The 24406-nt window shown below is 37.2% G+C and overlaps 1 protein-coding gene across 1 annotated transcript in view; it reads right to left on the bottom strand.

The window, feature by feature from the left end:
* The window catches only part of PHLPP1 (PH domain and leucine rich repeat protein phosphatase 1), a 221752-nt gene that overhangs the window by 102708 nt on the left and 94638 nt on the right, over positions 1-24406 (bottom strand). The window contains exons 2-3 of the mRNA XM_012556372.2: positions 18580-18776; positions 11101-11226 (exon numbers count right to left, since the gene is read on the bottom strand). Coding sequence (XP_012411826.1) covers positions 11101-11226; positions 18580-18776 — 323 coding nt within the window. The remainder of the gene's footprint in view (positions 1-11100; positions 11227-18579; positions 18777-24406) is intronic.

Raw genomic sequence — 24406 nt, 5'->3', positions numbered from 1 at the left:
AAGTGGTCATAATTACCTGAATTTTCCATTCTTTAAAAACGTACCTAAATAATAGCATTGTGGCTATATTTCCAAAGAGTTCTCATCTTTCAGAGTGTATATACACATACATACATACAGAGAGAGAGAGAAATAGCTATGTATGAAATAATAGATATTTTGAATTTGCTTCATAAAAATCCAGAGGAGAGTTGTTACAGATAAAACACAACTGGCCATGAGTTGATTAACTGTGAAACTGGGTCATAGGTATGAGCGGTTACTATACTATACTATTATCCGTACTTTGGAGCATTTGACATTTTCCATAATAAAAGTTAAAAACATACAAACACAATACCAAATCAATGATCTTAATCCACTTTTACTCTTCCTTGAAATAAAGAAGCAGACTTTAAAATGGGATAATACTGTGTCCCAGAAGTGACTAACACTTCTATAAAAACAAAATAAGCAAGACTGAGACTATAGATTCATGTGAAAGATTAATCCTGAAAAGTAGTCACAGGATCAGTCACCATGTCTAAAACCAATGTAATCCAAAAGTGGGTTGCAGAGATGGACAACGAGGTCACCATTTCTCTACTGTAACTCATATATTTGATAGGAGCTTTTCTGCAACACCTTTTCTTCCCTCAGCCTTCTTTACATAGCTGCCCTCTAGCCTCTTTTAAGACGTGCTGCATATTGTGTCCATGCTGACCAACTGGAATGTGGATTAAACCTCAACATAAAGAAAACAAAAATCCTCACAACTGGACCAATAAGCAACATCATGATAAACAGACAAAAGATTGAAGTTGTCAAGAATTTCATTTTACTTGGATTCACAATCAATGCCTACAGAAGCAGTAGACAAAAAAAATCAAACGATGCATTGCATTGGGCAAATCTGCTGCAAAAGACCTCTTTAAAGTCTTCAAAAGTAAAGGTGTCACTTTGAGGACTAAGGTGCACCTGACCCAATCCACGGCATTTTCAATTGCCTCATATGCATGCGAAAGCTGGACAATGAATAAGGAAGACGGAAGAACTGATGCCTTAGAATTATGGTGTTGGTGAAGAATACTGCTAGCATGGACTGCCAGAAGAACGAACAAATCTGTTTTGGAAGAAGCACAACCAGCATACTCCTCAGAAGCCAGGACAGAGATACTTCGTCTCACATACTTTGGACATGTTATCAGGAGGGACCAGTCCCTGGAGAAGGACATCATGCTTGGTGAAGTAGAGGGTCAGTGAAAACCAGGAAGACCCTTAATGAGATGGACTGACACGGTGGCTGCAACGATGGGCTCAAACAGAGCAACAACTGTGAGGATGGCGCAGAACTGAGCAGTGTTTTGTTCTTCTGTGCACAGGGTCCCTATGAGTTGGAACCGACTCTACGGCACCTAACAACAACAACATGCTGACCAAACAGAGCCCTTTTTGTACTGCATACAATTAGATTTCCACTAGATGTTTAAAGCATGCCATGCATTCAAATTTCAGGCATGACTTTATAACTTTTGTAATCTTCCCAAAGGACCCATTTCCTCCATATTATCTACCGCTAACTAATGCCCAAAATAAAAACTCTAAAGCGACTGCCTTGGGTATTATTGGCAAGAAATGCTAAGTGATAAGATGAAGTTTAAAAAATAATAAATAAGTATATAAAGGCCTATTTTAGTAGAACATATCTAATTAACAACCTTTTAGAAATTTTCCTAAAATCAAATCAAACAAATTAGAACAAAGATAAACACTTCTCTTGCAGCTAAAATCCAGAAGCATAAACTGAAAACAAAGAATTTTACTCTTTTAAAGTACTTATCTAATTCATTTTAATTTGAAAATAACTGGAATTTGTTTTGTTTGGATCTAGCCTGACTGAGGTGGGAGGGTCATTAAAAATAAGAACCTCAGCTATTCCTTTCTGTTGTTGGTTTGTTATTCTATCAGATCCTTATCAAAATGAATCCTTATTTAAACATAAGGATGGAAAGACAACTAGTCTGTGAATGTTTTGTTTCTCAATGAGAAGAAAAGAGAAACTGTTTCCATAGCAGCCCTTAGTGTGACTAAATTGTATAAGCTGCTAATACCTACAAGAGGAAGAGCAGATGCCAATGGAAAGAGGATGCTGAAAGCAGAAGGGGCTTATAGTACAGAGCATCAGCCTTATTCACTCCAAACTCCCCAGAGCACCTGATCTCAGGAGGTTCATTCTCACCCCTTTCGGCAGCCCCAACCTACTCTCCTAGGTGCTGGATTAAAGGAAACAGTCCTATCATGAGATTACCCTCAACATAAAAAGGTTAATATAGCAGGGCGTGGCTATATTTTATATAGGATTTGTAACCAAATAGGGAGTTCTTTCACTCATTTCTTCTAAGCTCTGTTCTGTCCCTTATAACCCATTTCTCCTTTAATTAGCAAACTGTAATAACTTACAAAAAATGTGAAATGTGTATCTGGTTTTTGAGATTAGAGGAAGAGAAGACACTGTATCTAAATCTACATTTACTAAAATGTTTTGCCCTCTTTTCCCCCATCCCTAACTTTTCAGGAGAAAATCTTCATTCTCCCCAATGTCTAGCATCCTTAACTACTTTCCCCAAAAGGCTGCCACGGTTATTAGGAACAGCAGAAGGCATCTTGGCCAGATAAAGTAAACATATATGTATCCTTATGTGCTGAAAATAAACATAAAAATAGATAACATTTAAAAAAGATTATCTGGCCAATCAATGATGACAGAAGAAATGGCGGTCATAATTTTTTTTATTCATTCATTCACACACTTAATATGTGCCAGTATAAGTCCATTTCATGCATATTTCATATAAGTCCTGAGAAGAAAGTACTATTATTATTCCCTTTATCAGATGAAGAAACTTAGAATTTAGAAATTTGGATATGGTCACACAGTCAGTAAATGGTAGAAGCCATGTCTGCCTTACTGTGAAATTGAAACCCTTTACCCCATACGACATGGCTTCTCCAAACATTCAGAGCCTTTCTGAATGAAGGGCAAGGAGGGTTAAGGTTCTTTATCTAGTAAATCCTACACTAGTAATCTAGGGTAAATTAAGTCCCTTCTTCCCGTAAACACTGACCCCTACTTGTTGTAAGTGTAAAATGTATGCTATAGTCTTGTTGCGTGCATATGTGTGTGTGTGAATTACCTTATACATACAGCTACGTTACACTTCAAGCTTACACATCAAGCTTTCTAATGGCGATAAAATATCAGCGGAAAGGGAAACTAGCACCAACTTTCCTCTCCACCATACTGCCACTACTGTGCTGTCCTGTGTCACAATTCTCCCCCTCCCCATGCTCTCGCCTCTCCTACTGCACAGGTCGAATGTCTGAATCTGTCCATGGTTTTGATGAACAGAGTGAGAGCATCATTATAGATATGCTATACTATTAGACAATAAAACAAAAAACAAAAAAACCAAACCCGTTGATGTCCAGTCAACTCTAACTCAGAGCAACCCTACAGGACAGAGGAGAATGGCCCCATAGGGTTTCCAAGGAGCGACTGGTGGATTCAAACTGCCGATTTTGTGGTTAGCAGCCGAGCTCTTAACCGCTTCACCACCAGGGCTCCATAGGGATGGCTTATTAGCCTGACCAGGGACAGGAAATAATAATAACCAAGCTAATATTTGACAGTTATAGTCACCAGCAACAAGCTAGAAATCAACATATTTCTATTTAAGACGTATTTCATAATCCACCTCTTGCACTTCGCCTCTCTGTCCTATCTCTTGGAACAGAAGCTCTTTGAACTCAACAGCTATATATGTTCACAGTTTTATAGGTGCAAATATGTACTGTAATTAGTGCTATGGTTTCTGACTGAGATTACAATCCACCCAGTAATTCAAGGTGAAACCCTAGAAGCCATTCCTTACGTCTCCCTTTTCTGATGCCCTATACGTAATTTATCAACAATCCTGTCACTCTGTCTCCAAAACACATCCCGAATCTATCTTCATTTCCACTGCTAAGTCATGCTCCCCTCTTGCCTAGGCTACCACAGGGCTTCTTGATGTTCTTGCCCTCTACAATCCATTCTCCACACAAGAGCCACTGTCAGATCAGGTCATTTTCCTGAAGAAAACCGTTTATGGCTTGCCATTATACTAAGAATAAAATCCAAACCCTTTACCCTGTTCTATAATATAAGAGCCCCTCCTAACCAGCTTCACATCCTATAACTCTCCCTCATTCCTGTGTTAGGGCCTCACCCTATCTTCTCCCTCTGCCTCTGCCTGGAAAGCAGATTTTCAAGTACTTGGATACTGCCTTCACTGAAATTTCAATTTAAATGTCCTCTCCTCAGGCAGAGTCTCCCCCCACCCCCATCATTCCCTGTCACAACACCTTGTATTAATTTTCATGATAGCACTATGATTCCTTGGTTTCTTTCCCCCGTTTGTTCATTTTTATCATCTGTTTCCCTCAGTGTAAGCACCACCAAGAGAGGGGAGTGGACTTGTTCTTTGCTGTATTCCCAGGGCATAAAACACATACCTGACAAAGACAAGGTACTAAATCAGTGTTTGCTGACTTTAGAACAGTAACTTACCAACTCAGATGTTTAACATACAAGACTAATACATTAAACTCAATACATACTAGTCTTTTTGCTATTGTTTCAATCAAAACAATCTGCCATGGTAAGCTTGATAATTTACGCATACTGTTCTTTACCTTTTTACCTGTGTTTAAGAATTTATACCTCTGTATGTTCCAAAAATAATTTAAAGCAGCTGCCTACTATGCTGCACTTAGTCTAAAAGATCAAATACCTCCATATAAATCCTAGAGAAATAAGAGCCATCACACAAATAGAGATATGCATACCCATGTTCATCGCAGCACTGTTCACAATAGCAAAAAGATGGAAACAACCTAGGTGCCCAACAATGGACGAATGGATAAATTATGGTATATCCACACAATGAAATACTACGCAACGATAAAGAACAATGATGAAGCCATGAAACATCTCATAACATGGAGGAAGCTGGAACTCATTACACTGAGTGAATTTAGTCAGTCACAGAAGGGCAAATACTGTATAAGACCACTATTGTAGGAACTCAAGAAAAGGTTTAAACACAGAAGAAAACATTCTTTGATGGTTACCAGGGTGGAGAGGGAGGGTGAGGGTTATTTACTAACTAGATAGTAGATAAGAATGATCTTAGGTGAAGGGAAGGACAGCACATGCTACAGGGGAAGTCAGCACAACTGGACTAAACAAAAGCTAAGAAGTTTCCTGAATACAATCAAACACTTTGAGGGACAGAGTAGCAGGGGTAGGGGTCTGGGGACCATGCTTTCAGGGGACATCTACAACAACTGGCATAACAAAGCTTATTAAGAAAATGTTCTGTATCCTACTTTTGTCAGCAGCGTCTGAGGTCTTAAAAGCTTGCAAGTGGCCATCTAAGATGCATCAATTGGTCCCAACCACCTGCAGTAAAGGAGAATGAAGAACACCAAAGACACAAGGAAAGTAGTAGCCCAAGAGACAGAAAGGGCCATATAAACCAGAGACTTCATCAGCCTGAGACCAGAAGAACTAGATGGTGCCTGGCTACCACCAATGACCGCCATGACAGGGAACACAACACAGAGTCCCTGATGGAGCAGGACAAAGGCGGGGTGAACAACTCAAATTCTAGTAAAAAGACCAGACTTAATGGTCTGACCGAGACTGGAGGAATCCTGGAAAGCATGACCCCCGGATTCTCTAACAGCCCAGGAAAAAAACAATTTCCGAGGTTGACTCTTCGAAGATTTGACTGCACTGTGGGACATAAAATGATACTCGTGAAGAGTGTGCTTCTTAGCTCAAGCAGATACATGAGACTAAATGGGCAGCTTCTGTCCGGAGGTGAGATGAGAAGGCAGAGAGGTTTAGAAGCTGGTTGAATGGACACGTGGAAACAGGGATAGAAAGGAGGAGTGTGCTGTCACTGTATGGGGAAAGCAAGTAGAGTCACATAACAGTGTATGTATAAATTTTTGTATGGGGAAAAACAGAAAGAATGAACTGCCATGAAGCCTATTATATTAAAAATTTGAGTTAAATACATGCAATGGTTGGTGATAAAAAAAAAAAATCTAATTCTCTAAAAAAGCGCTCTATAAGTCAATTTCAGATTTATGTTCCCTCACGTCAAAGAAGATCTTGATAGATATATGAACTTATCTTTAGCCTTTATAAGATTCCAAGCCATATCACTTCTGTGTCTATCTTATAACATATGAAAAGATGTTCAGAGAAGGGATAGTTTATGAAATGTACTGGTTCTCATGTTTCTAGATAAAAAGTAAAACTGCATCATAAAAATAATTGATGTAACAATTCTTCAAAGCTAAAGGATCTAGCCTAGTTATACGCTTGGGCTAATAAATGGATTTACTAAAACTTAGTTCCTCTGCTCCTAAAATATAGGAAACCTGGTGTATTAGTTTTCTATGACTGCCACAACAAATTACCTCAAACTCAGTGGCTTTAAACTACACACATTTACAATCTTACAGTTCTACAGGTCAGAAGCCTGACACAGGCCTCACTGGGCTAAAATCAATGTGTTGGTAAACCTTTATTCTGTTCTGGAAGCTCTAGGGGAAAATCACTTTCACTGCCTTTTCCAGCTTCTAGAGGCTGCCCACATTCCTTGGCTCATGGGACCCTCCCTCCATCTTCAAAGCCAGAAATAGCCAGTCCAGTTTTTCTCACATCATTTCAGCCTCCTCTTTTGTTTCTCTCTTCTACTTTTAAAACCCTAATACCTCACATTAGAATCTAGCACCTACTATATTGTTCTCAACCTTGGAAGACTCAGGTAAACTAGAAAGAGAGAATCCCATTTTGACATTTTGTTACATTAGTCTACTTGTGTTCTTTACATTTATTATTATACCGTCTTCACTTCTGTGATCGTTTACAATAAAATATTTTTGTGATAGTTGACAATAAAAGATAAATATACAATAGCACTATTAAAATAAGGATAAAAGCAATGTTATATAAATGACTGATGCAGAGAATTATATCAGAAATGTAAACTGACGGAATTTCCTAAAATTCAGCATTAATCTTAACTTTGGACTTAACGGAAGCCATAGAGACAAAAGGAAATTTGATAATATACAGTTTCCTCTAACAAAAAGAAAACACCACACGATTGAGTTACTTACAGTTTTTAAAGTATTGAATAGGTAAGGAGGAATTTTTTTTCTGTAACACTCCACATATAGAGGAGGGGATGCTAAAGGTAAAGAAATCACGTTCATTGCCTTCAAATGCCTTTTTGTATACCAAATTCTTGACTATGTCTAGGATTAGTAGTCACACATTAATCAAATCAGGAGTTCTCGAACTTTACTATGTATAGGAATTACCTGGGGATTATGCAAGTTCCTAGGCCCGTTTCCAGAAGTAACAGGGCTACAGAGGGACCAGGAATCTGCTGTGAAGCAAGCACCACAAGGAATTCTGAGGCAAACAGAGCTCAGACCACATTTGTAGAAACACTCAACCAAATATGGGCACAGCTACTTTCATCTTGACATGAACCTCTTCACTACCACGGACATGACATTATTATGAAGATCTCATTTCAGTGGGTAAAGGTCCCATTTGAAGGCCCAGACCCCACTCCCATAAGCTCTCCCATTATTTTCAGAGTAGAAAAAGGTGTTTGTTTTTTATGACGTATCAAATGCCAAGACAATAATTTACTTATTTATAGAAGTGGAAAATACAGAGAAATGAGAAAATATTTTAAACAAAGTGTAAAATGTTAATATCTATTGATAGATATTAGATATTAGATAGGCAAACAGAAATTAACCTATTTCACACATAGCAAAGGGACTGCCAGTATACATATGAAAAGATGTTCAATCTCACTGTTAAATAAGCACAGACTAAATAACGAGACATCATTTTTTATCCATTAGATTGGTAAAGGATAAAACACTTTTCACATCACTTTCATAATGACAAAAGTATGTTGAAAAGGGCATTGTCATGCACTGGTGGAGAGAAAATTGCTACACTTCCTTAAGAGAAATCTAGCAGTATGAATAAAATTGCAGATGTGTTAAATTTTGACTTTATAATTCCACATCTATGATTTGAACCTAAATAAATAATTGACAAGCATGAAAAGATATCAGTTTAATGATGTTCATCAAGTTAGTTTTTATACAAGAAAAAATAAAACAATTAAAAAGTCCAACAATTGGGATTAAAAATTATTCATTAGAATGGAATATCATGTAACTATTAAATATTATAATGCCTATCGACACATACAGACATACCCACAAAAGAATGCCCACAAAAATGTTTATCTGCCAAAAAAGTTATGAACATTACGATTCAATTTTTCTGAAGTAACTCTAAATACATTCGGTAAAAAAAAAAATACTGAGGGTTTTATATCAAAATGTAAATTACAGACACTTAAATAAAATATAAATGGATTTAGATAGTTTTTGTTTTATCTTTAAACCTTTTTCTTATTGCCTGACATTTTAAATCAGTAATTGCAATTATATATTTGCAAAAATAAAAAGGTTATTAATTATATTTTTAAAAGATTTATATGTGATTTTTGTAAGACCCAAAATATGTTATTTTAGTAGCATAACACTATGGCCTTCCTATGGGACCAAAAAGAACTACATTTTAGTTGGGTTTACATTTTCCTTCTCTTAACTACTTCCTTAGAGATCCAGCTGCAGTAGAAGCATCTGGGAGTTACATAAAAATCAAAATTGAGTGCAAAGACATATAACCTGTATTTTTTAAAAGTACTATACAAGTTTTCCAAGGAAACATTTTGATCATTGCTCTTTTAGTATATTTTCTTCACTGCCTCAGAGATTTTCTCTTAAAACAACTCATCTTAGACAAAAGAATTACTTAAAAAAAAAAAACTGTTTTGGGAGTTGTGCTCTTCCAAGGTTGTAAGAAGAAAAACAGCTAAAAAAAAATAAAACCCAAAACAAACAAAACCCACCACCCTCAATTATTTTACCTTCACAGTTTCTTGCAGAACTGATTTCTGAATTTTTAGAAAAACTCCTAAAAATCAATATTAGTATTTACTTATCTCCTGGTGTTTTCCCAATCTGAAATATGTTCTGAAATAAACTTTTTCCTTGACACACACACACACACACACACACACACACACACACACACACACAAATACCTCCATATAGGACCTTTTACAAAATCTCATCCAGTACTCCTCAAAACTGTCAAGGTCATGAAAAACAGGGAAAGACAGAGAAACCATCACAGACCAAAGGAGACTAAGGAGTTGCGACAATTAACTTAGTTTTAACAAATGTATCATGTTGACATAAGATCTTTCAGAAGCTGGGTGAGGAGTATATCTCTGTATTATCTTTCCAACTTTTATGTAAATATAATAATGGCATTATATATAATAAGTTTATCTAAAAAACTAAACATTTTCATATAAAAACTTGCTGTATTTGACCACAGGTTGACATTTTATTCTGAATGTAGGTCACTGACTTATGCTTTGAGTCCACAGAACCACTTAAATATAAAAGCACAATGTAATTTAATACTTGTCTCCTCACATGTACAACCACAAGAGTAATTTTAAAATTCCTAAACAGATGTACTTATTCACTCTACTATTCTACATGCAACTCTGAGGGGAAAGTGTCATCTTTCGCATTTTCTCCGGCAGGCGTGCCACCTTATACACTTAGAATCTCCATTTGCGTATTAACACCTGCTGCCCACTAGACAACTCCAACTCATAGTGACCCTATAGGACAGAGTAGAACTGCCCCGTAGGGTTTCCAAGGCTGAAATCTTTACAGAAGCAGATTGCCACATCTTTCTCCCAAGGAGTAGCTGGTGGGTTCAAACATTTTGGTTAGCAGCCAAGCACTTAACCACTGTGCCACCAGGGCTGCTTGTTTGCCTATTGGGGGGGGGGGGCAGGGATCTTCTAAGTCCCATCAACCTAAACTCTGCCCATTGCCTCTTCTCCAAAAGGAGGAGAAACTTAGGTTCATACATGATATTCCATCATCAGAGAAACACAATTTTTACCTGATAATTCAAATGTGGCCAGTATTTCAAAAAGACTTTCAAGACATTATGCTCTAATTTTCTGTTAACTCTTTTACAAGGTTATTTCCTTATTCATTCACTTGCCAACTAATTACATCATACAGCAGCATGAATCACACTGGACTTTGATAACAAACTGGATTATAAATTCAAAAACATGAAAGCAAATTCCATTGCAATGTTTCTGTGCCCTAGAGAGGTTTCAGCATTTCATAAGCACACCCAAACCCAGACACTAAGTAATGCAATCCACCCATCATTTTAAACATGGTTTTGTAAATGAGATTTAAAAACAAAACCTCACAGCTTTAAACATAGTTTTCTAAATGAGATTTTAAAACATCCTTATACACAGTACTTGAAATATCATCATTTATTTATTTTATTTATTATGTTATTTTGGTTTCCACTAAATACACACACACGCAAAGGTCTATGATTTCATGGGTCATGGTGATCTTATTTAATCAGGGGAATATAAAATGGTCAAACTAATTAAAGCAAAATTAAACCACTCAAAATGCAGAATAAAGGTGAAAGAAGATGGCACAAGATTAGTCTGTTTACAAGAAAAATAGTTAGAAGAAGAGGGGAAATTCATCTGGGTATTTTGTGGTTTTATAGTTGTCCCGCCCTGGGCCAGTTGCTTAAATACTCTCACTCTCATTTTTGTTATCTATAATATTAGGATAGTAATGCAAGTCTACCCACAGAATTTTTTTCAGTATGTACTTAACAAAATCTGGCAAATAAAACACAATTTTTTTTTTAAAAAAGCTACTTTTCAGCCAAAATTAGCTTTTAAAGTCTAAAAATTGCTAAACACTGGTAGTATCTAAAAAAAAAAAAAAAAAAAATTGTGTGTTTCACTGTATTTTGGAACTGGGTAAAGCAGAAAATAACTTTTTAGCCAGCTAGAAGCTGAACAGCTTGGATAAGGACTTGCTTACCTTGGAGACTTGTCGAAGCCACCTTAAATACTCTGTGAAAGTATCAAAACAAATGTAGTAAGTCTGGCTTTGGGGTCCAGAGGAGCTAAATGCTAAACAGTGCTGGTGCTTTTTCACTTCTTCTACCTATAAAAACAGAGAAAGACAAACACAAGTGAAAAAGCAGAATCATTTACATATTCCATTAAATATAACTTGGATCAATGAGACTATACAGATTTGCATCTTTCCCATATATATGTTTCTCATTACTTAAAACACATAAGATTCCTGAGTCTGACCAACCCATCTGAATTACAAGAAAACCAAAAAAGGGGATTCTTTTCTTTAGATCTCGTCACCTTAGTGAAAGTCTCTTCTTCGTGTTTAAACCTGGAATAGACCACCTTCTCTTATCCTTCTACCCTCAGAATAGGGTACTGGGGCTCTTACTTCCTCTTAGGAGGACTTCTACAGGAGTTTTGTGCTACTCTGAATTACAATCTTTTTTTTTAAGAAGTCTTCAAGCATGTTAAATAAGTTAAAAAAAATATGCGATTAACCTGATATAAAACTCTACCGTGAGAACTTTAAAGTCCTTAGTAATGTAATAGTACTTGTTGTTGTTATCAGGTGCCCTCAAGTCAGTTCCAACTCATAGCGACCCTATGCACAACAGAACAAAACACTGTCCAGTCCTGTGCCATTCTCACAATTGTTGCTACGTTTGATAACAGTAGAGTGAACTCAAATTTCCACTCTCAGTAAATTCTTTACAAGTGGGAAAACCTAACAATAAACTAATATAAATATCACACAAACTTCTACTTTCATTTATAAATGCGACTATAAACCAAGTCACAAAGAAAATGTAAAAAAAAAATTTTTAATATCACACAGACTATGCTATTAGATCACAATGCAGTTAAAAGTCAATACTAAAACAATCAACTTAAAGTTATCATATGTTTAGAAAATTAATAACACATTTCTAAACAACTTGTGGATAAAAACAGAAATCAATCAAAATTTAAAAACTCTCAGAACTAAACAATTAAAAAAAATACTACATATGGGAATCTGTGGAATGCAATAAAGTACCTAGAAATTTATATTCTTAAATACTCATCCTAGAAAAGAGGACAAAAAATTAATTTTGTAGGCATCTCAAGAATTTAGGGGAAAAAAATCAAAACCAAAAACAGAATAAGCCCAAAGTAGAATGAAGGTGATGATAAACATAAGAGCAGAAATTAGTAAAATAAAAAACACATATACCATGAAGAACATTAACAAAGCAAAAACTGGTTCTTTGAAAAAAGAAAAATAATAGAAAAATCTGGCAAGCTCTATTAGGAAAAGAGAAAACACATACAAGTAATATTAACAATGAAAAGGCGGCATGACTACAGATTCATCAGAAATTAGAAACAACTTTTTGGCATACTCTTAGAAAAAAATTTACCAAAACTAAATGAAGAAAGGAAAAACAAAAGAAAGCCTAAATAGTCTTATAACCATTTAGGAAATAAGTACTAAAAAAAAAAATTCTCAAGAAAATATTAGGCTCATATGGTTTTACAGGTGAGTTTTAGAAAGTCTCAAGTAACAGATCATTCAAAACTCATACAAACATCCACCAAATAGAAAATGAAGGAAAAAATGCCCACTCATTTTATGAAGCCAGTATAAACAAAACCGTATCACAACAGTAAGAGAAGGGAAAATTACAGGCCAACCTCAGTCATGAACATATATCATTAAAAAAAAAAAAAATGCTGCATCCAGACTCCAGTAATACAGAAAAAATATTATCAAGTTGGATATATCTGAGGAAAGCAAGAATAGTTTAACATTAGAACTAAAAAATCATAATCACATTAACAGATTAAAGAAGAAACCATGTCACATCCGCAGTTGAGGAAAAAGCATTTGATAACATTCACCACTCATTCATGATAAAAACTATTAGCAAACTAAGGACACAAAGTAACTCCCTTCGGGTGACCAAGCGTATCTATTAAATATCTAAGACAAACTTCAATGTTAGGGGTGAGCTATAACTCTCTTTTGGATCATTCACAAAACAAGGATGTACTATTTCTATTCAACACTATACTAGAGTTCTGGTTATCACAAAAAGACAAAGAAATTATACAAGGAAGAAACAAAATTGTCACTATTTGAATATTATATGATTAGCTGTTGCACCACTACATTGACAGGGAACTGCCAGAAATTGAAGCAGGATTCAGAAGAGGACATGGAACCAGGGATATCATTGCTGATATCAAATGGATCATGGCTGAAAGCAGAATACCAGAAAGATGTTTACCTGTGTTTTATTGACTACGCAAAGGCATCTCGTGGATCATAACAAATTATGGATAACATTGCGAACAATGGGAATTCCAGAACACTTAATTGTGCTCATGCAGAACCTGTGCATAGACCAAGGGGCAGTCGTTCAAACACAACAAGGGGATACTGCGTGGTTTAAAATCAGGAAAAGTGAGCAATGGGGTTGTATCCTTTCACCATACTTACTCAATCTGTATGCTGAGAATCTGAGAAGCTGGATTCTATAAAGAAGAACGCAGCATCAGGACTGGAAGAAGGCTCATTACCAACCTGTGATATACAGATGATACAATCTTCCTCACTGAAAGCTAAGAGAACCTGAAGCGCTTATTGATGAAGATCAAAGACTACAGCCTTCAATGTGGATTACACCTCAACATAAAGGAAACAAAAATCCTTACAACTGGACCAATAAGCAACATCATGAAAAACAGAGAAAAGACTGAAGTTGTTAAGCATTTCACTTTATTTGGATCCACCATCAATGCCCATGGAAGCAGCAGTCAAAAAATCAAACGATGCATTGCATTGGGCAAATCTGCTGCAAAAGACCTCTTTAAAGTGTTCGAAAGCAAAGATGGCACTTTGAGGACTAAGGTGCACCTGACCCAAGCCACAGTACTTTCAACTGCCTCATATGCATGTGAAAACTGGACAATGAATAAGGAAGACCAAAGAAGAATTGATGCTTCTGAATTATGGTGTTGGTGAAGAATATTGACTATACCATGGACTTCCAGAAGAAGGAACAAATCTGTCTTGGAAGAAGTATAGCCAGAATGCTCCTTAGAAGCGAGGATGACAAGACTTTGTCTTACATACTTCAGACATGTTATTAGGAAGGACTAGTCCCTGGAGAAGGACATCATACTTTGTAAAGTAGAGGGTCAGTAAAAAAGAAAAAGACCCTCAATGAGATGGATTGATAACAGTGGCTGCAACAATGGGCTCAAAAATAGCAAGGACTGTGAGGATGGCGCAGGACCTGGCAATGTTTCGTTCTGTTGTACGTAGGGTTGCTATGAGTTGGAACTGACTCAATGACACCTAACAATAACGACAGCAGCTATATAAGAAACCCAAAAGAACAGACCTTATATTAAAATAAACAAGAAAATTTAGCAAGGTGCTGGATATAAGGTTAATACTCAAAAATCCATTGTGTTTCTATACAGAGACCCTCCAGTTACTTCTTCCCCTGTCAAAGCAAGGAAACTAAGACCACATGTTTCAAATGTTATAATTACAAGAGAGCAAAGCCTCCATCAGGTTGAGTCCCTTTGAAAAGGAAATCCCCACCTTCCCACCCCCACTAACCACAATGCACACAGAGTATAAGCAAGGAATAAATGTTGCGTGAAGTCACTGATACCGGGGCGGGGACAGGGTGTTGTTATCACAGCATAACCTAGCCTATGTTAACTGATATACAGTTCAATCATTTCACAGTCAAAATGTTCCCACAAATTACCCTCTGAGGCATAATAACTCTAGTTGAGAACTACTGCCCTAGAAAAACTACCTGCATACCAGGAAATACATAAACCTAAGAATATGTACAGCAACATTGTTTATAATAATGAAAAACCGGAAACAACGCAAACATCCATCAAGAAGAAAATTACTTAAGAAATTATGGAATGTTTACAGAATGTACTATTATACAGAAATGAAAACCATATATAACATGGAGTGTTATTATGAAACATAATACTGAGTGAAAAAATTTAATCATAGTAGATCATTTTCATACAGATCAAAAACAAGCAAGACATAGTTACGTGAAAAATTTTTTTTTTCAACTGAATTGCTCGGTGGAGGGCTGCTGGGACCATGGTCTTGGGGAACATCTAGCTCAACTGGCATAACACAGTTTATAATGACAATGTTCTACATTCTACCTTGGTGAGTAGCGGCTGGGGTCTTAAAAGCCTGTGAGCAGCCATCTAAGATACTGCACTGGTCTCATCTCTCCGGGAGCAAGGGAGAATGAAGAGAACAGGATACAAGGAAAAGATTAGTCTGAAGGACTAATGGACCACAGCTACCAAGGCCTCCACCAGACTGAGTCCAGTACAGCTAGATGGTGTCCGGCTACCACCACTGACTGCTCTGACCAGGATCACAACAGAGGGTTCTGGACAGAGCTGGAAAAGGATGTAGAACAAAATTCTAACTCACAAAAAAAAGACCAGATTTACTGGCCTAAAGGAGACTGGAGAAACCCCAAGAGTATGGCCCCTGGACACCCTCTTAGCTCAGTGGTGAAGTCATCTCCAAGGTTCACCGTTCAGCCTGGGAGTGGACAGCCCCATAAAACCAAATGGGACTAATGAGGTACAGCAGTCCAGGGACAAGGGTCAGCAGGCAGAAGGGGACAAGGAAGCTGGTGATAGGGAACCCAAGGTTGAGTAAGGATAGTGTTGATGTGTTGTGAGGTTGTTAACCATTGTCATAGGGCAACATGTGTACTAATGGTTAAATGAGAAACTATTTTGTTCTGTAAGCCTTCATCTAAAGTGAGAATAATAGCAGCACAATTGGAAGAGCGTAGTCGATGTCACTGAATTGTGCATGTAGAAATTTTTGAAATGGTGTATCTTTGGCTATGCATATTTTCACCAAAAAAAAAAGGTCGAGAAGGGAGAGGGTTGACATGTTGTGGGGCTGTTAACCAATGTCATAAAACAATATATGTACTACTGTTTCATGAGAAACTATTTGTTCTGTATGCCTTCACCTGAAGTACAATAAAAAAAAAAAAAAGGAAGAAAATGATAAATATGCATTCCAGGACACTGGATACCTCTGAGATTTGGGGTGGCAATGTGATAGATATAAAGAGAACACAGGTAGAAACATTGGTATTGATATAGGTATAATTCCTGAGTAACAGGTTAACAGTTATTCAATTGATTATGCTTTACAATTTAACAAATCTTAAAGTATTAGTTAAAAATAAGTTAATTATCTAAAAATCTACATGTTACAACCTAAAGGAGAAATTGAATATAATGTAATAATTGCAAAATGAATAAAAACTTTTCTATTCAACAAATATTTCAACAATTAAATTTTAAGAGAGCTTTATTAAAATCCATTTTTGGAATTCTGTATTTGAAAACATAAACTAATGACCATGCCCAAGCAGTATGTCAAATTTGATTACCATAGCAATTATAGCTAGGCTATGACCAATCAATCTCACACCTTATTTCTATATCATCTTTATATTAAAAATAAAAAAATAAAAAACAAACCCTTCCATTTACTCCCAGTTTAGTCCCTGGGTGGGGCAAATGGTAAAGTGCTTGGCTGCTAACCAAAAGGTTCGTGGTTTGAGTCCACCCAGAGGGACTACGGAAGAAAGGCCTACGCGCCTAGATCTACTTCCAATAAAAACAGTCATTGAAAACCCTATGGAGCATAGTTCTACTCTGACACACATGGGGATGCCATAAGTCGGAATCGACTCAAGGACAACTGGTTACTGGTTATCCTTTAATAACAGAATGAAAAATGGAATAAATAAACATAAAAGAAAATTCAGATTGCAAAGAATGAATTATTTTTTTTTCCTAACTCAGACAACAGGTTTTAAAAGACTCAGTTTTTCAATGAACTCAATTATTTTCAAAGGCATAGCCCAAAACAGGTTTTACAAGCTTTGCCTGTGAAAAGAGGAAGTTATTAACTTTCAATTCACTCAATGGTAAAAGTCCATCCATTTGTAGGCTTGGGCACACAGGGCCTGGGAAACAGGACAAGTCTCTTAAGCTCTCAATGAAGATGCTAATTATAACTCGTTCTTCTGACCTTATCTGAACATTCCGTGTGCTTTCCTGCCTCTGCGTCTCTGAGCATAATAATCTTTCTGACTGTCTCCTTCATATGTCAAAAGATTTTTCACCCTTCAAGTTCTACCATAATTGCTACCTCCTTCTCTACAAACTTCCCAGATTCCCTCCACTAAACGTAATCTCCTTCCACTAATCTCCCACAGTACTTTTTTGCACATCTCTTAGAGCAGATATTGTTGAGTCCATCTATCATCTCCTGATAGAAACAGACTCACCCTTCCTGGTATTTCCAGGCGCCAAGCAAACTGCCTTCCCCACAGACGGTATTTAATAAATAGCGACATTAAATTTGCCTATGCAAAAATCTAACTTTATAGAGGAGAGAGAGAGATTGTTGACCTAACAGGGCACCGAATATTAAATATGCATTTTTAATGATGACTTATGGTAATAATAATGACTAATTTCTCAGTAATCCATTAAAAGGGCAAGATCTTCAACAATAAGTATTAGTCACTAATTCTTCAACGTTCAAAGAAAAGTAAAGGAGCAATGGTTTCAAAATGTACCTGGCAGCCTAGCCAAAACCTATTTCTGAAAATGATCGGTGTTTGCCTTTTTTAAGATGAGAATGTATAAGAGCAGAGGGAAAAATATAGCATTTTCCCAAGGAATCTGGTTCTTTCTATTTTATAAATGATGGGAATGAAAGAGTTAACATGACCAGAGAAAAGTAGCAAGTCAGAAATTTCTGTCATTTACATCACGTCTTCTCAGAAGTAAGTAACATTTCAGGCTCAGAAATTATGACTAGCCACAGTGAAACAACGAAAAATGCTAAACTCCAGTGGTCACTAAACACAGAGATATAAAGCAAAGTGGGATCAAAACTTCAGTGCTACACAAAGTCTAACCTTTGATAAGCATGGTTGAACGGTTCTAAGATCACCATCTTAGGCTGAGGGATCATTATCGTACTCTACAAAATATATGCTCAAGATATCAAAAGGTGCCTACTCATAAATGATGAACTTATCATGTATAGCCTAGAATGTAACACTGAAATTCTAGTTGATCTGAAAAATGCATATACTAATGAAGCGAAGATCACCATGGCCTCACGTGAGCCAGTGGCAGCGTTATTTCCCACAACTCCACCAACCAACAATGCTCACTGCTGGAGCACGATAGAAGCTGAGTAAGACCTCATGGATGAGTCAATCACCATCTACCTACTACCTGAGAAAAGGTCCGAAGTAAGCTCCTTAGTGTGCTGGGAAACCATTATCTTCAAGCTGAACAGATCAGAAAGCCAACATTTTATTTATTTTAAACTTACTTTTCCACCAATTAGTGGCAGAACATGCATCTTTCCGGTCACGCTGTCTTTTACAGATGATACTATTAGGCAGGTCCCACACAGGATGACTTGGCGTCTTGTCCATCGGTTCACTGGCAACTGCATTTTGCCTTTACGAACATTATACATTCCTGAGAGTTGAATCCGTTCCAAACTACCAGTGCTGTGAGGTTTTCCTGAAACAAGCACAAGCAGATACTTTAGTCTTAAAAGAAATTAGCTTTTTTCGTACTCATCTGCATACTAGATAAATTACTTAGACAACAGAGAATAATTACAGGAAAACAATCTATCACTGAGAGAATCTGAAACATGCAGTAATGTAATTACAGTAAGAATGGCCACAACTCCTCCACATGTGTATTTGGCCTGAATTAAAGTTTACTAAGAAGAAAATATTATAAAGACTGAGATCGGAAAGTAACATTCAACATCTAGCATTTAATGAAACTAACCAGTTTTACCGGAATTGACCGCTGATAGTTTTCCTTCTACAAATATTCAATGTATATTTACTACTAAAGAGACATAATAAATGAATGGCTTTTCTAATAGGAAAATACTACTCTATTACCATAGGATAAATCCTCAAAGATAAGCCTAATACCAATCCATGAAGGCTGGTATACTGTCATGCTTGTGATTCACGGAGGGAACATACAGAAACAGAGAGACACACACCGAGACCCACAGAGACGGAGAGATCTGAGAAAGGTCTGCATAGTCTTCACTGCCCAGACGGAAATGAATTTGGTAGAATTACATTCAGGCCAACTCCCATCAAATGAATGGGAGAACTAATGTGATTAACATTACACAGTTTACACAAGAGTTGTATAAACAAGGTGAAAACTATTTTCCTAGTTCGAGCGATGGAATACTTAATATCAAAGAGTTCTGAAGTTCATGTTCAGAGATAAATTAATGAGGGACATATGTCCTAGAAGGAGCCCTGGTGGTGCTGTAGTTAAGTGCTCAGCTGCTAACTGAAAGGCTAGCGGTTCAAACCTACCAGCTACTGTACAGGAGAAAGATGTGGCAGTCTGTTTCTGAAAGATTATAGCCTTGGAAACCCTATGGGGTTTGATTTTTTTGGCGGGACATCTAGCCAGATGTTTCCAGATATATGTCACTTCTGGCTTGATCCCTACTCTAGGACATACACCAAAACCCACTGCTGTCAAATCGATTCCAACTCATAGCGACTGTATAGGACAGAATAGAACTGCCCTATAGGGTTTCCAAGAAGCAGCTGGTGGATTCAAACTGCCGACCTTTTGGTTAGCAGCCAAGCTCTTAGCCACTGTGCCACCAGGGCTAGCAAAATAAATAGATTTAGGAGTAAGCATATTCTTATTAATATTAAAATTAACATAAATACCAAGTAGATGTTTAATATTCACTACAACAGGGAAGAGGAAGAACAGCAGCACCAAAAATAGATCTCAAAAAGATCCAGAGTGTCTGAACTCTCCCAGGACATACCTTTGGGCAGAGATGTTAGCAAATAACAAAACCAGCAGGTTTGAATGTCACTTCCTTTTTCTCCTAGTGTATCAGAATGTTTTATAAGATAAATACTGCACACTACATAATCTTGCTGAGACTGGGCCAGAATGAAGTAGAACAGTGGTTCAGCTATTTAAACCAGGTGCCCAGGTAACAATGACAGAGTTAGAACTCAGTGGAAAGGCACTGTGTCATCTGTCCACCAAACATTAGTGTCCCCACAAACGGGTAGGACAATCCAGGAGACAATTCAAAACAGAAGCATTCTGCACAAGTTCATTTACCCCCAGAGAAAAAGATGCCCAGGCTCTAAGTCCAGGAGCTCCTTTCTATATGAGACTCTCCCCCTGTAGGGAGGTAAAAGAGAAAAGTTGTTAGCAGCTGTTGAATCAGCCCCTGACTCATGGTGACCCCATACACAATGGGACTGAACATTGTGATCCTCGTGGTTTTCACTGGCTAATTTTCAGAAAACTAGATTGCCAGACTTTTCTTTCTAGTCTGTTTGTCTGGAAGTTCTACTGAAAACTGTTCAGCATCATAGCAACACACAAACCTCCAATGACAGATGTTTGGTGGGTACATAGGAGGTGCACTGGCTGGGAACTGAACCCAGGCCGCCCACACGGAAAGTGAGAATTCTACCACTGAACCCTATGGACCTCAGAAGAGAAAAGACTCAGAGAAAAAAATGAAAGATAAGTGAAGGACTAAAACAATGGATAATAGACAACTGGATTTCCAAAATCCAATTTCCATGACTGTAATAAACTAACATTCTCTAATGAGAGATCTGATCTTCAAAACTAAATACATACATACTTACATACATGCTAGCAAGTGTAAAGAAGACGGCATTTTATTCAGCCACATCAGAGACAGGCTTTAAGAACAATTATTAACCTGTCACATTTATGCAGATGTGAGTAATTATAGAGACTGAAGAAGAGGGGGAAAAAGAGGTACATAAAGGACAGTCCTTCCATTCAATTCTCCAATTCCATATACATTCTAGATAAAACCCCAGAGCAAATTGCCTGACTTAGGCTAAGGCAGGATGGGAATTAAGAATATGAAGAAATCAACAGAGACAAGATTTTTATTCCCTAGTCTGAAAAATTCCCAAGAGGTTTGAATAATCTTGGAGCCAAATGGTAAGATCAATCTGTCCTTGGAAAGTCCTAAACATCCCAGTCTGAATCAAATCCCTCTTGTCTTACTCTGAGTGAACTTCAACACCCTTGTTGTCTGTTCGCCACCAGAGTGTTCCAGATCGGACACACCCTCAGGACTCGGCTGTGTACCAACTGGGCTCTGGGGAAAATGGAGATGAATGAGGCAACAGATACCTGGGCAGTCACTCAGGTGCACCCTCCTTTGTGTCAGACTTCATTATTCTATTACATAAGGAATTATGTTAAGTCTCCTTGACAGCTCTCGAAATTCTCAATTCAGAAGAGTTCCAATTATCTTATGTTCTAATAAATACTGACCAGACCAAAGTAACCAATTCCTGCCAGTTTAAAGCTGGGTCGGTTGTTATAAATTTCACTTTAGAAAGGCTGCTCTAATCCCTACAGGCTTAAGGCATTTCTTGCTTGACCGAGGAGGAAAGATCGCCAGCAAAAGCAAATATCTGAAGTTGAGACAGAGACATGACCACAACTGAGTGATTTAAACACACACACAGACACTTTCTCTAACGTACTCATTCCACTGGGCACGTAGTGGATAAGTAGTCCCTAGTAGACTAGTAGGGATCTTTACTAGTCTTCAGACACTGGCCATGAGGTGACTGTGGCCTACAAGTCGGAATTGACGCGACAGAAACAGGTTTGTTTTTTTTGGTATAGTTATAGCACGTCGCTAAGGGGTCACGCTAGGGCACCTCTGAGTCTTACTCAAGTAGGACGCCCCTCCCATACCGAATTGACAATTCTTACTCGTTTTACAGTGTACAACTGTTGTTTAAAGAGAGGGAAAAGAGTTTGAAATGTCCACTATGTGCCAGGCCCAGGCTAGGTGCTGGAGATATAACAAAAATATTCCCTACATCAAATTGCTTAAAGCAAAGTTTCTCAAAATGTGTTCCAAGGAACACCTTTATCAGAATCACTCAGATTTCTAGTCTACTGAGGACCTATAGCAGACCTACAGACTTGGAACCTTGGTAGCCAAGGCCTGGGAGATGTATTTCAGCAAACATCACCAAAGATTCTTATGGTTTGTGGCCAAAAAAAAATATTGATCTTAAAGTCATTCCCAAAAGTCAGCCTATTTCCTAACAAATGTATCCCTTTCGTGAATTCAGGATTTCAGTTTTGTCTTCCCTCCTAAGTCAGCTACTTTAACTATTTTCTGTCACAGAAAGCCACCTGAAAAATGTGATGAAAACTATGAACCTCTAGGAGAAAAAAAAAAAAAAAAAAACCATTTAAACATGTGCAACACCAAATTTGGCAAATAATTTCAGTAATTTCACTTAACAATCCCCAAGAGAACAGCAAGTCAGTGAAATCACTCAATAGGAAGAGTGTATTTTCCCCATTTCCACAAATGACATTCCAAGCATGGAAAAATAATGGTTTGAAATAATTTCTCCTGTAGCTGAATTTACTCTTATAAGAGCATTGAGCAAGGCCTCCATGTTAGGCCTGTCATTACCTGAGCAACATCACTGTCATTCACAGGTAATGTGGTGGCTTCTGAGCACAAAATTAATAAAATTAAATTTAACCGTACTAAGGATGGGTAAATAAGGAGGTCAGTTTTACAATGTAAAAGTAACCCTTCACCAGAAAATAATCAAAATAGGCATCCTAAAGGTGCAGAAACATACAGCAACTTGCAGGAGAGCCAACAGAACAGCAGGGTCCCAGACAATAGAAAATAAGGTTGCTTGCTACTGCCATTAGTTCCTCTAATGAGCAAACAGAAAGACCTATCGTTATCCATTAAGTCTCTGGTTCTTCAGATGATTTCTCTCCAAATAATGTTAAAATGTTTTAAAATGTCGGAGTTTGCTACTTCCGCTTCATTTTCTCATGCAGCTCCCATATACTTTTTGGGAACTTCGCTGTTTCAACATTTCAAAGAATGTAAGAAATAAAGATTTGCAGAACACCATGGCAAACATAAAAGATATAAAACATACTCCTTGCATATTAGGAATATACAACTTAATTTGGAATGACTAATATGTATAAAACAATGAGAAAACTGTAAGTAAAATGATGACTGAGAGAGAGAAGCATCTACAAATGGAGTTTTTAAACAGAGAAATAGAAGATTGAGACCATCAAAAGCTTATTATAGAAGGATGAGATTTACCACTAGTTTATTATTTTTCCATTTCTCTCGCCTATAAAGTAAAATGAGAGATTTGAAAAAACTGACCATTAGGTACCTTCACTCTAATATTTTTTTTTCAATTTTCAATTTTTTTTTTTATTGATGTAATTAAACCTTTACTCTAATATTGATGAAAAAAAATCAAGATAGTTTGCTAAGTAGGCTGGGCATGTAAAGGTGGAGATAAGAAAAGTCAGAGAGATAGAAATAAGCCAATGAGAAAGGAAATGAGGATGGAACACTCAAACATGTGCACCAGCTACCTCTAGTAAAAATTTCACAAATTTTTATGAAAAGCTAAAATGAGGTATCCATGTTGTTATGTTTAGAAGCCGTTAAGTCAGTTCCGATTCATAGTAACCCTATGTATAACAAAAGAAACAAGGCCCAGTCCTGGGTCATCTTCACAATCCTTGCTGGTTTTGAGCCCATTTTTGCTGCCATTGTTGTCAATCCATCTTGTTGAGGGTCTTCCTCTTTTTCAGTGACCCCCTACTTTACAGAGCATGATGTCCTTCTCCAGGGACTGGTCCCTCCTGATAACATGTCCAAAGTACATAAGACAAAGTCTCGCCATCCTCCCTTCTAAGGAGCATTCTGTTTGTACTTCTTCCAACATACAGATTTGCCCAATGCAATATGTCCTTTGATTTCTTGACTGCTGCTTCCATGGGTGTGGAGTGTGGATTCAAGTAAAATGAAATCCTTGACAACTTCAATCTTTTCTCTGTTTATCATGATGTTGCTTATTGGTCCAGTTATGAAGACTTTTGTTTTCTTTATGTTGAGGTATAATCCATACTGAAGGCTGTAGTCTTTGATTTTCATCAATAAGCGCTCCAAGTCTTCTTTGCTTTCAGCAAGCAAGGTTGTGTCATCTGCATACAGCAAGTTCTTAATGAGTCTTCCACCAGTCCTGATGCCACATTCTTCTACATATAGTCCA

The sequence above is a fragment of the Trichechus manatus genome, unplaced genomic scaffold (assembly GCF_000243295.1).
Source record: "Trichechus manatus latirostris isolate Lorelei unplaced genomic scaffold, TriManLat1.0 scaffold00063, whole genome shotgun sequence".
NCBI classification, from domain to species: Eukaryota; Metazoa; Chordata; class Mammalia; order Sirenia; family Trichechidae; genus Trichechus; species Trichechus manatus.
Note: the sequence above shows the minus strand (reverse complement) of the source record. Positions and strands in the feature narration are given on the sequence as shown.